The following is a 12,597-nucleotide window of genomic DNA, read 5'->3' as shown; positions in this document are numbered from 1 at the left end:
GGTTCGGTTTGAACATAATCGGGGCGCAACAGTTCTTATTTCACACTACAACTAACAATTTTCAATAGTGCACAAAATGGCAAGATTCGTTCGCAAAAATTGCAAAATGCGGATATCGCTGATTTTGTACTTCCTTTTTTTTAATCGACCATAGAATCAAATCGAATACTTACGGTGAGCATGCTCTCGAGAAAACGCCGTGCAGAGAGTGGTTTTATGAATTGAAAAACTGGTGATTCGGATGTGAGAAACGAGGAAAAAAAGGTTGAAAAACACCGAATTGCTGGTCGTATTAAGGGGGGGGGGCTTCGGTATTTTATTTGAATTTTTCGCATTTACTTTTTATATTTTTTTATGAGTGCTTATCCTTGCAAGAGTATTGTGTAAAACTTTGGGATCAATCGAAGCAAAACTGACAAAGATATGGATTTTTGAAAATCAACCTTTCATACAAGGCTCAAAGCATCTCGCGACTTTAAGGGGAGGCTTCGGTTTTTAATTTTAATCCTCGCCTTTACTTTTTACATTTTTTCATGAATGCTTATCTTTTCAAGAGTATTGTGTAAAATTTTGGGATCAATCGAAGCCAAACTGACAAAGATATGGATTTTTGAAAAACAAAGTTTCATACAATGCTCAAAGCATTTCCCGACTTTGAATCGCGTTTTCCCAAAAACCTTCGTTTTCAAAGTCGGTGCCCATCGTAGCCTGAAAACTACTGGACTGATCGATTTGAAATTTTGAACATATAATCTGTACACTATTTGCCAGGTAGTCCCGTCGAGATTTTGTTAAAATTGTTGATAGTTTTTTTTAAACAATTTAATTATGTAAAACTTGATTTTTGAGGCAATATCGAAAAAACATCACTTTTTTAACTTAAAAAATTTGCCAAAATTCGGAAAATGGGAAATTTAACAAAAACTCGCCGGGTCTACCTGGATAAACTTATAATCTAACAAAAGAATATTCATTTGTATATTTCTGATGACCAGGCATATTGCTATGATGGGCACCGCAAAAAGTCATTTTTTGCAAACTTGCCTTTCTAGATTGTATGCCATTAACGTAGTTTTGAACAAATCTTCCCCAAAATAGAACCAAATATTCTTGAAAAGTTGTAGTTTTATATGAGATTATTTTGAAAAATGTAAGTTGACTGGTTTCTGCACTAAAAATCGTCAAAAATAAGCCCTTTTTTAACCCGAAATAACCAAAGCCCCCCCTTAAGCGAAACGCTTATGAGCGAGCATTACAAGCAACCATTTCGATCGATTTGGACCGTAAAATGGACGCATAAATACGATCAGAATATCGAAAAAGGATAAAACAGACTGATGATTTTGCTCGATGAAAATGCTTCGTCACAGAACAAAACCTCAAAATGCGAGAAGATACAAAACCTCAAAAATACAGATAGAGAAGATACAAACGCTCAAAATGTAGAGCTACCGATTGCCATTTCTTTGAAGAATAAGAGTCCAGTTGTGCAAGAATAAACGGCGGTTTTAAACAAACAAAAAACTCGTCTTCATCTGCATACAACCAGCGACTGCAATGCTAAATAATGTGCTCAGTTCTGATGATGTCATGTCCGTCAGAACCAACGGGCGTACGGGCCCCCGGCTTGGACGCACTTACGTAATGATCGCCTTCACACAAACGCACACACACGCGCACGCGCACGCGCAAATTGATCGTGATGCGCAATGCAGAGCAACTCGGTCGGTCCGGCAGATTACACAAGGGGGGGTCTCATCGGTCGAGAGCATCCTTTCCATTTGGCTCTACGTCTTGCGATGATGTGGTTTAGCGGAATGGGCCCCTCCTCACTCGGTGTGTGTGTGTGTGTTTGGTAAACTTAGAGCCCACTCCCTCCCGCCGGGCAGTAGTGTGTACTGTGCGATCCTATCGTCGTCTTCTTCGTCGTCGTCGTCGTCGTCCGCGGTTTCATCTGCAAACAAGTACTCACGGAGCACACGCTGAGGAGCTGACGGACTACCCCTTCTCCCCTTCTCACCCCATCCCTCTACACCCCCTCCCTTCCTGCTTCTGGCTGCGGATCGCTTTAGGATGATAATTGCTTTGAGGAGATGAGTTTTTTTTGTTGTTTTTTTTTGTATGTGTGCGCACGCGTGTGTGTGTATGTGCGCACCAATTAACATACGAAGCGACTTTGCGCTCTTCTGCACGGTCATTTGGTTTACCTAATTAGCAATCTCAGTGGCTGCCATTTTAACGGCTGGACCACAGGACGACCACTAGGGAGGCTCGGGGCCTCGGGGACTCCGCGGCACGGCAAGGACAATGAACGGATTATTGCCGATCCGGGCTCTTATCCCGCGCCCCCGAGCGGCACACACCCCTTCGGGTCATTCTCATCCTCCTCGTGCGTTTTTTTTTAATGTGCGTGTTAGATATGAGTCAGCATTTGGGCGACCAGAGGGGTCATTCTGTCAGGGCGGCTCTAGGCTCCTGTCCTTGTCCTGTCCTAAACCCTTCTGCCGAACGATCGGGAGTGCGGGACGCCCCACTCTACATGCCCCCCCGAACGAACCCACGAAGCCATCGAGCCACGAGCCACGGACACCGAACCAAGCCAAGCCAGGGCAGGCAGGCGGATTCGACACGCCACGCGAGCGTCTATAAAGTCTGGTGCTCGGGCCAGGTGTGCAGACAGTCGACGTTCGATAGCCGCTCGCTCGAGTCAGCCAGCCAGCCAGCAGCCCGATCGTACAGCGCACGTTGTGTTGTGTTTTTAAGCTACAAAGAGAGAGAGCGCGAAAGGTGTGAGAAAGAGAGAGAGAGAAAGAGAGAGAGAGAGAAAGAGAGAGAGAGAAAGAGAGAGAGAGAGAGAGAGAGAAGAAAAGCGCCCGGATCAATCATCTGCAATCATCACGTACCTCACCAACGGCCAGATACCAGATACCAGCAGGAGCAGGTCAGTTGTTGCCGGATTGTTGTATTGCATTGTGTGTGTCTGTGTGCGTGCGAGCGTGTGTTTTGTGTTGTGTGTATTTGGGGAGATTGCCGAGAAGAGAGCAACAACACAACAACGAAAACACAAAGAAAGAGGTTGGCCAGCCCCAACCCCTTCCCCCGCCTTCCACCCTCGTCTCGTCTTTCACCTACTTTCCCTTTTTCGATCCCTCCCCTTGGGTTTGGAGTGTGGCGCTATTCGCGAATGTGTTCCGGTTGCGATTCCGGGGTGGAGTGTGTGCCAGCGCGCGTGTGTGTGTGTGTGTGTGTTTGTTATGATCGCGAAAAACTGTCGGGGGGAGGGACAAAAAAAACACACAAAACACAAAAACAAAGGCTTTCAAATTTGAAATCAATTCGAGCATTAGCTTTTAGAAGGTCCCTCCCTCCCGGGCGACCCCTGTAGAAAGGAAGAAGTATACTTCTACTATACACGTGTAGCCCCCTTAACAGTGCTGCAGGAACCGACATATGTCTGCATGTGGTCTGTTGTTGTTGCATAAGACACACACGGGGCAATGCACACGGCGCGGCGCATCGAGCCGATCGAGCACGGTGCGCGTCGTCGCGGCGATGCGCCAACCACTTTCTCTCCCGACCACGCGATAGCCACTTTCTCCCTGACCATAACCCTTTTCTCAATGGCGCCGAGCGAACGATCGAGCCAGCGAGCGCGAAGGTTGAGTAACTCTCGCCAATCGCGCACCGCGGTGAACTTTCGTTTTCTCGCTGTGTCGCGGCACAGTTTGGCGTGACGGTGACGGCGACGGCGACGACGTCGCGCGTCTGACGTAACGCGTACCACCGGTGCACCGGTTCGCGGTCGGTCGATCCTCCTTGGTTTTGCTGGCCTTGGTTGAAATCGGGATCTGCCGGCCGGGCCGCGATGATTTCCGGTATCGATATCAGTCAGTTGATCGGTGCAGCGAATGAGATGAGCCAGCCAGCGCCTCACAGATGAGCAGCAGATGAGCTTTCACCTCACACAGAAACACATACAGTTCACCGTTTCTCGGATTCGTTCGGTGCGTGACGACGTTAGTGGCCATTCATCGTCATTCAACCCCCCCCCCCCTTCCTTTCTTTCCCTTCCCTGGGCGATGACAAACGTCTTTTGCGGGACCGGTGCCGACACCTCGCACATCGCGAGTGGGAGTTTTGGTTGGTTGGTTGGTTGGTTGGTTTTTTCCATTATTTATTTATTTATTTTTAACCGTGTGAAACACGAGGGGAAAGAAAGGTGAAGGAGAGCGTGCAGCGCAGCTGCTGATAGCAGAGATGGGATACATTTTCGCCGGAGAGAAGGAGACATTTTTCCTTTTCCTTTTTGTTTGTTTTTTTTTATTCTTCTTCAGCTACTACTACTACCACTTCTTGCTTCCGATTCCTTATCGCTCTCTTTCTATTCGCCATTTTTTTTTTCATTGCAGAGAGGTCCAAGATCGTTGTGCCGTTCCATCACCACCACCACCACCGTTACGAACTTTCCGTTCCGTCCACACATATCCTGCGATCCTGCGAGTTGATACGGTTCACGTTGCACGTCGCGTGCGATTTTCCCGTGCGTGTGTGTGTGTGAGAGAGAAAGAGAGAGAGAGAGTCCGTGCCGTACTGTGCCTGAGTGCGTGGTCACGTCGGTAATCTGTGTACCCTGCTGCTGGCCGCCGTGATATCAACCGCGGGAAGAAAAAAAAACGCCGGGAATTGATTCCGACTGGCTGCGTCATTGTTTATACGCGCGCGCCCCCGTGTGTGTGTTTGTGTGTTTGTGCATGTGTGACGAGTACTAGTGTGTAACGCTGCTCCGGAACGCCGAAAAATTGCTGCCGCGGAATTGCAAGACCGACGACCGTTTGCCGCCCCAAAATGAAGGTAAATTTTGCTCGGATCAATCTGCGTACAACGCGGGGAGGGTCTGGAGGGGTGTTGTGGCGGTTAGGGTCCGGTTTGGAGATGGCCACACCATCTTCGCTTTCCCTTGTTTACGCCCTACGCCTTCGCACCAAACCTACTCCTCCTCCACTCTCTGGTGCGCGCTCTCCCCCTCCCTTACGAACCTGCACCCCTCTGCAGCCTACTTTCGCGCACTACACCCGCTTATCCAATCCGCCGCAATCCGCCACCAAATGGATGGTTTCGGCTCCAGCGCACCCGAGCGCCAGAGTCGCCATCGGTCCGTTTCTGCAGCCCGGGGGGGATGAAATGAAAAGCGGATGAAACGGGATGGGGTGGAGCTGCCGGTTTACTGATGACAGACAAACCAGCACCATCAGGGGTACATCCGGTGTGTGCGTGCGTGTGTGTGTGTGGCGCCTCGGTGAAACTCGATCGTACATGCCGACGAGCCGGTGATCGATGCCGATGAAACCCGGGGTTGGAACACAGGGAAGGGGGATGGGGGGTGGTAATGAGCGTTTAATACGTAATGCGACCGACAGGGGGTAACGAGCAGTGCGTGTCTATGTGCGTCTGTGTATCTTGCATCATACAGCCACCATCACCACCACCACCACCAAGGCAACCACGTCACCAATCAACCAACCCCAGTTCAATACACCCTCCGAGCGTAGCGAGAGTAGCAGTGTCCACACGTCGTCCTTGCCTCACACCCACACCCTCCCTCATGACCGGCAACTCTCGCAACTTATCATCATCATCATCATCATCATCATCATCATCATCTGCTTCATCTTCATCTTCAACAAATAACAAGCTACACTACAATTGAAGGAGTGAAAGCTGTACTCCTCCTCAGCGCTGTCGTCAGTCTCTCGCTCGCTCGGTCGAGTGTGTGTGTATGTGCGTGCGTGTGTTTCTTGACGAGTAATGCACCCAGGGGCAGAGGGCGCCCGGATCGCCGCAACAGTTATCAACCTAATTGATTCACTGCTTCCCTGCCCTGTCCTCCGCTGCTTCTCATCCAATCGATACGCAGCAGCAGCAGCAGCATCCGTTTTATCCGTAGTAGCAGCAGCAGCACACACTCTCAAAACTCCCACAACCAACGGAAACCGAGGAGAGTAGAGAGGGTGATCCGTGATACGTTGACAAAGTTTCAAATGGAATTCGGAAACTTTTGGCCAGCCAGCCAGCCAGTCTGCGTGATGCTGTTGCTGCTACTTCCAAAAGGGAGTCTCTGACACTGACACTCGTGCGCCACGTGGCGAAGATATCTATATATATTTACACCGTGTCCAATATATTCTCATACAACTTCAATCGTCTATATTTTCCTAAAGGATGGGCCGTTTGTTTTTAATCCGAGCATTTTTTTGTTAAGAAACTTATATTAATTAATTATAAAATATGTTTCGAAATTACTCCGGCCCCAAACTTTTTTTACTAGTTTCAATCGCTTCTCAAACCCATCGCACGCGGCACGGACGTCCTTCATAGGTATTTCATCTCAAATTTTATTTATCGCTGCTTTAGATTGTCTCAAACTGGACCGTTTATGGTCGTTTAATATTAATAGCATGTACGACCAACCGAAAAAGTCCAGTGGGTTAAGATCTGGTGAACTGGGAGACCATTCATTCTTCGCTTCAAATCTGGTTAAATTGTTCCTGCACCAGTGTTAGACAAAATTCGCTGTGTGCGAGGGCGCTCTATCTTGCTGGAACACATAATCATCGTCTCCGTACAATCTTTCCAAGCTAGGTTGCACTACTTTTTTCTAAAACTTCTTTTTTTTAATACATTGAGTTGATTTTTACGCCTTTTCCAATAAAAAGTAGGGGTCACTTACCGCGCTTGCAAATACTTCTCCAAACCATCACACTAGCCGCATTTTGAAGCCGGCTGATGTTCCTTTAGTTATCTTTGACATCCTTGAGGTTTCTGGACCACAATCTATCGTTTTGGTCATTATGACTTTGCTCTAGAACAAATAGTTTTCATTTAACAACACAAAGTCTCGGCCAGCGTGCCGAAATCGATTTTTAAAACACAGGCACGTAATGTTTGCTTCGTTACTAAAATCAGACCACCAACAGAAAACCGACCAATCCAACTCTCAAAATACTAAGTAAACACTGTAGTTTAACAGAAAAATATCGATACTTGAGCTAGGTGCTGTAAATGTACCATAACCCAGCAAAACGTCCAGCAAAAATTTGTATGAGATTATATTGGACACGGTGTATACATTCATAAGTATAGCCAGTATAGTAAGAAGTACAAGTAAGGCACCGGTCAGTGGATTACTGTCGCCAGCTGCACGTTGCTCCAGCGGCCAAACGACACCGAACCTGACCAGCTCGGACGCAGTTAGACGATGGCGAAACGAATTTTTAACTTCCCACCCCCCCGGTTAGCCCCCGGGTAGCGGTAGATGCGGATGATGATGATGATTGGTCAAATTAGACACCCGGGCACCAGCCAGCAAGTGGTTGAGAGCAGCATGCGGTCAGAGCAGCAGCAGCAGCAGCTTCAAACCACGAGCCACGAGCCACAGCTGCACACTGTAGTCCTTGCTTGGTTCGAGACAAGCCAAGTTGCAAGCAGGTTGTGGTTGATTGGCAGATGCTCATGTTTTGTGGCTTTCGGGTGTCTCGGAAGTCGTCCGGTGGTCTGTCTGTGGTCAGTGACTCCTCGGATCCTGCAGATGTATTTCCATGGTTTCAAGTTGTTCGGCGTCAACATCATCATCATCATCATCATCGTTGGAGCTCATCTAAAAACAAACTTGGTGTTCCCGAAGCCCAGGCCGGGCCGGGCAGAAGCGCAACATGCCGTAACAGGTGGCGTCGCAAGGTGAAAGCCGTTCGCCGTCGATAATCGCGCGAACGCCGCATGGATTGCATCCGTGACATTCACACGCCACGGCCGCCAGGTTTTGAGCCGCTTCCGGGCGCGCCAACCGGTTTCGAGAGCCGGGTGCCCGGGTCCACCCAAAAGGATGGACCACTTTCTTCGAGGACACATCGTCGCCGTCGTTATGAGCCTTTTTTGGGAGAAACCTGGACAGGGGGAAGCTGGCTGGCTGGCTTTCTACGGACGGAAACGAAATATGTTAAATCATCGTGTCGGTCCTCTCGGTGGACATGCATTGGCTGCTGCATATGCAGCAGCTTACACACACACACACACACACACATACTCACAGGGAAACCGGACTCGGTTTTTGGTGCGTCCGTCGCGAGAAAGATGTACATTCCCATTTTATGCAATCGGCATCCGCCACGGCATAAGCACCGAGCCCCTGGGCCAAACCGAGGTTTGCGTTAATCCCGTAAGCGGTTTCTCCACCTCCTCCACCACTCTCTCTCTCTCTTTCGAGTTTTCGAGATGGGACGGGAGATGGATTTTGAAGTTGCGGAAGCGATTCAGCCTCTCTCGCCTCCCCCGCCTCCTTTAAGGGGGGGCTTTGGTTAAAATTCGGGTCCAAAAAAGGCTTATTTTTGACGATTTTTAGTGAAAAAGCCATTCCACTTAATTTTTTCAAAATAATCTCATATTAAACCATAACTTTTCAAAAATATTTGGTTCTATTTTGGAGAAGATTTGATCAAAACTACGTTCATGGCATCTACAATCTAGAAAGGCAAGGTTGCAAAAATGTACTTTTTGCGCTGCCAAGCGTAGCCACGTGCTGGGTCATCAGAAATACACAAATGAATATTCATTTGATAGATTATAAGTTTATCCAGGTATCCCCGTCAAGTTTTTGTTAAATTTCCCATTTTTCGATTTTTGGCAGATTTTTGAAGTTGAAAAAGTGATGCTTTATTCGATATTGCCTCAAAAAACGATACTTTACATAATTAAAAAATTATTTAAAAAAAAGTACTAACAATTTTTAAAAAAAACTCGACGGGGCTACCTAGCAAATAGTCTGCAGATTATGTGTTCAAAATTTCAAATCGATCGGTCCAGTAGTTTTCAGGCTACGATGGGCAACGTTTTTGAAAACGTTCGTTTTTGGGAAAACGCGATTTAAAGTCGCGAGTTGCTTTGAGTCTTTTATGAAAGGTTGATTTTCAAACATTCATATCTCTGTCAGTTTTGCTTCGATTGAGCTCAAAATTTTACACAATACTCTTGAAAGGATAAGCAGTAATAAAAAATTGTGAAAAGTAAATGCAAGGATTAAAAACAAAACCGAAGCCTCCCCTTAAAGTCGCGAGATGCTTTGAGCCTTGTATGAAAGACGGATTTTCAAAAATCCATATCTTTGTCAGTTTTGCTTCGATTGATCTCAAAATTTGACACAGTACTCTTGAAAGAATAAGCATGCATTAAAAAATGTAAAAAGTAAATGCGAAGAATTAAAATAAAATACCGAAGCCCCCCCCCTTAAGGGTCCTCCCGATCATCACCAATCGACCGTCATCGACGGCTGCTGCTACTGATGCTGATTCCCGGGGCCCCAGGACCCAGGAACGGCCGAGACGGAGTTGCTGCTAGTGGATTGGCCTGTGTGGATCCCTTACAGTAAATTGAATTTGCCACACACAAACACACACACACACATCCAGGGGGCCCGGCAATACTACCCCGTACCATCGGGGATGACTTTTCCATCTGTCAGTTCGTATCAATCTCATCAACACAACGCTATCGCAGCGCCGCCTGGGAGTCGCCGGAAGACCGCGCGCCGGTAGACAATAGACATTCCCTTCCCGGGCTCGGTTTTCCTTTTTTTTTTCCTTCTTTTTTTTTTTTAATTTGATTGACGTCCCGCTCGTCCCAAGGGGGGCTGTGTGGTGGATGGTGGTGGTTAGAAGGCGAACCGGAACCGATGTTCCGCCGCTCGTTCTGGTTGAAGTTTGACGCGCAGCGCGCACGCCTAGTGATGGTTACTTGCTAGAAGGAGGGAAGAAGGGTGGATGGGTGGGTGTGAGAGGATGGAGAAGGGCGAGCGGATATGTTACGAAATTGGCAATTGGTTTTGCGGACGGCAAAAGGCGGACGGAGGAGTCGCACATCCGGACATCGCACAAGAGGAACCATAACGAGCTGTATGCGTGCGTGTGTGTGTGGCTGCGATTGGTGGCCGAATGCGATGCTTAACGACGTGTCCCGTTCCCGTTCGCGTCGTCGTTGTTGCTTGTTGCTTAGCAAGGCGAAGCGAGCAGCATACATAAAACATAACCCATCCCGAATGGCGCACACACACACACGCGCACACACAGAAACGCAATACCTGTTGCCTAATGTTTCTTTGTAAGGGGCAGTAAGATTTAAGTAAGTCTCTCAGATATTAATCCTGACACTGTACGAGCGTCGCGAGCGCGTCTTCAGATAAGCAGCTCCTGACTGACTGACTGACTGACAGCATGCGTACGTGTGTGTGCGTGTGCGTTATGCCTGTCTCGTTAAGATGGCTCGTTGTTGAGTGTTTTTTTTTTTTGCGTGAGATTATTGTGTCTAACGCTTCCGCTTCTTCGGCTTTTTGGTCACTTTTCAATTGGATTTTCTGCAAAACGCGGCTACGCGGTCGGCAATAAAGCTACCAAGTGGTTACACAAATATAGCCTCTCCGCGCGGCCACACAAACCCCCCGAGCAGCCTAAGCGACCATCGTTTGCGTGGTTTCTGTTTTGCTTTCAATAGGACGGTGCTGCTGCTGCTGCTGCTGCTGCTGCTGCGGCATCGACTACTAGTGCTGGTAGTAATGCGGCAAAACATAAATTCCTTCCCTTTTCCGGCCTCCACACGAACACACACACGCACACGAGACGCGATAGCATAGCGCACACCCTGTCTACACCCAACGTACAACGTGTAGCGCGTTGTTGAGTGCAATCCAATAACAATAAAACGGAAGCACCCGGAAGAAACCGTCACCACCAGCAGCAGCAGCAGCAGCAGCACCCCCAGCCTGATACACCAATAAACACTTGACGCTGTGCCGGGTGTTGTGACGGTGCGCCTTCTCGCTCTCTCTCTCTCTCTTTCTCTCTCTGTTTCTTCCTCAACCGAAGCTCCAACAAAACACGACACGTTTTGCTTCCTGTGTAAACACTTGGCCGGTACCGCGGGGCCATGTACATTACAAACGTGTCCCGTGACCGATTGCGGTGTTTGTGGTGTTTCGTTTCGTTTTTTTTTCCTCAAAAAGTGATGATTCAATCATCGTCTCCATCCTTTTGGAGGTTTTTTGTTTTTCTTCTTCTTCACTTTCACGACGCTACCTGCAACAGCTGTTTGGGCTGTTCCGGTCACGCCACTGGCCACTGGCCAGTGTGTACGTGTAACAACAACCGCACGCGTACACGTTAGAGGCGCGCCGACAGGCTGATAATGATTTGCAGAATTGCAACTCAAATTCATTATGGCACCAAACTTTCTCACTTCATCAGAATTCCGGGTCTCAGCGTCTGGTGCACGATGTTGTACTTTTGTCTTTTGGCACATACACACACACAGACACACACACACAGCACCTTGTAATGGATGGATCGAGTGCGCGCAGATCATTCATCGAACGGTTTTGAACAATCAACACTCAAGGCGGCCAGATCGATCACCACCACTTCTGTCTGCTTCTGTTGATCGACGCTGTGTGTGCGTGTGTGTGTGCTGTTCGGTTGGCCACCCCCTGAAAATCGATATCCCGCCCCAAAACAGCCGGCCGCGGCCATCGGCCATATCATCATTCGGTTGTTTCGGTTGTGGACGACACTAATCATCATCCGGATCCAATAAATCTTCATTAAATCGCACGGAATGCGGCACGAACGATCGCCTGTCGCCTCCTCCTCTTGGGTTGGCGACATTTCGGGGATGGTGGTGTGTATTGGTATATGAAAATATGGGGGTCCCAGGGTCCCGGACGCTGCCGACCGTTGCGGGCTGAATGTGACAGTGTATCTTATTATTGCGTTGCTATTATGCCATCGTCATCCGATGATACACCGCCACGCGAATTCCGAGGCGGCGGACGACCCTTCGAGAACGGCGACAACTGAATTTGCGGCGGGCCGGACCGACCTTGGCAACCGACCAGAGCAACAGGGTAGCTCCTAGGACACCGCAAACGAAGGGAAGAAAAGGGGCTCTATACGTGTGTGTGTGTCTCGTTTGGTGATAAACAAGTCATTCATTTCTGCCGGTGATGGTGGAGATGCTGTTTGCTGCTGGCTTGCCTATTGCCCACCCCCCAACCCACCCCCAGACCCATTCATCATCATCGTAGCTGGCCTATTATATGGTGGTGGCAGCTTGCACACGCACGCACCGAAAACGATATTTGTCTTCATCGCGTCCCGTGATATCGAGTGTGAAAAATGGGGAGCCGTGGAAGGGGGGCCATTCCCCCCCGGTTACCAGCAAAAGGAGGAGGATTCGCACGAATCACGAATCACCATTTCATCGGCGCCGGCAACCATCAATAATCGATGTGAAGTACATGTCTGTGTGTTGCGCGGCGCGTCTGTTGCTGCCGCTCGCTAATTGATTTCAAGAGCGCCAGCGGCAGCAGCTTTATCAATAATCAGCAACCACATGGATTACAGGATGTGCCCAGAAGAGGTTTTCACTACAGGTAAAAGTGGCATTAATTATCAAAACTAATCATCTGTGTCATTTTTTTTTTATTAATTTATCACAACACATTTCGATTTTCAGTTGTGTTGCTTTTTATTGATGAGATGGTGCACGTCGTTGCTTTAT

General features: G+C 48.4%; 1 protein-coding gene across 1 annotated transcript in view; it reads left to right on the top strand.

The window, feature by feature from the left end:
* The first annotated feature begins 4,799 nt into the window (after positions 1-4,799).
* LOC125955940 (putative lysozyme-like protein) overlaps positions 4,800-12,597 on the top strand; it is a 40,788-nt gene continuing 32,990 nt past the window's right edge. The window contains exon 1 of the mRNA XM_049687305.1: positions 4,800-4,851. Coding sequence (XP_049543262.1) covers positions 4,846-4,851 — 6 coding nt within the window. The 5' untranslated portion in view covers positions 4,800-4,845. The remainder of the gene's footprint in view (positions 4,852-12,597) is intronic.

Source organism: Anopheles darlingi, chromosome X (genome assembly GCF_943734745.1).
Source record: "Anopheles darlingi chromosome X, idAnoDarlMG_H_01, whole genome shotgun sequence".
NCBI lineage: Eukaryota > Metazoa > Arthropoda > Insecta > Diptera > Culicidae > Anopheles > Anopheles darlingi.
This window is presented reverse-complemented; position numbering and strand designations above follow the sequence as displayed.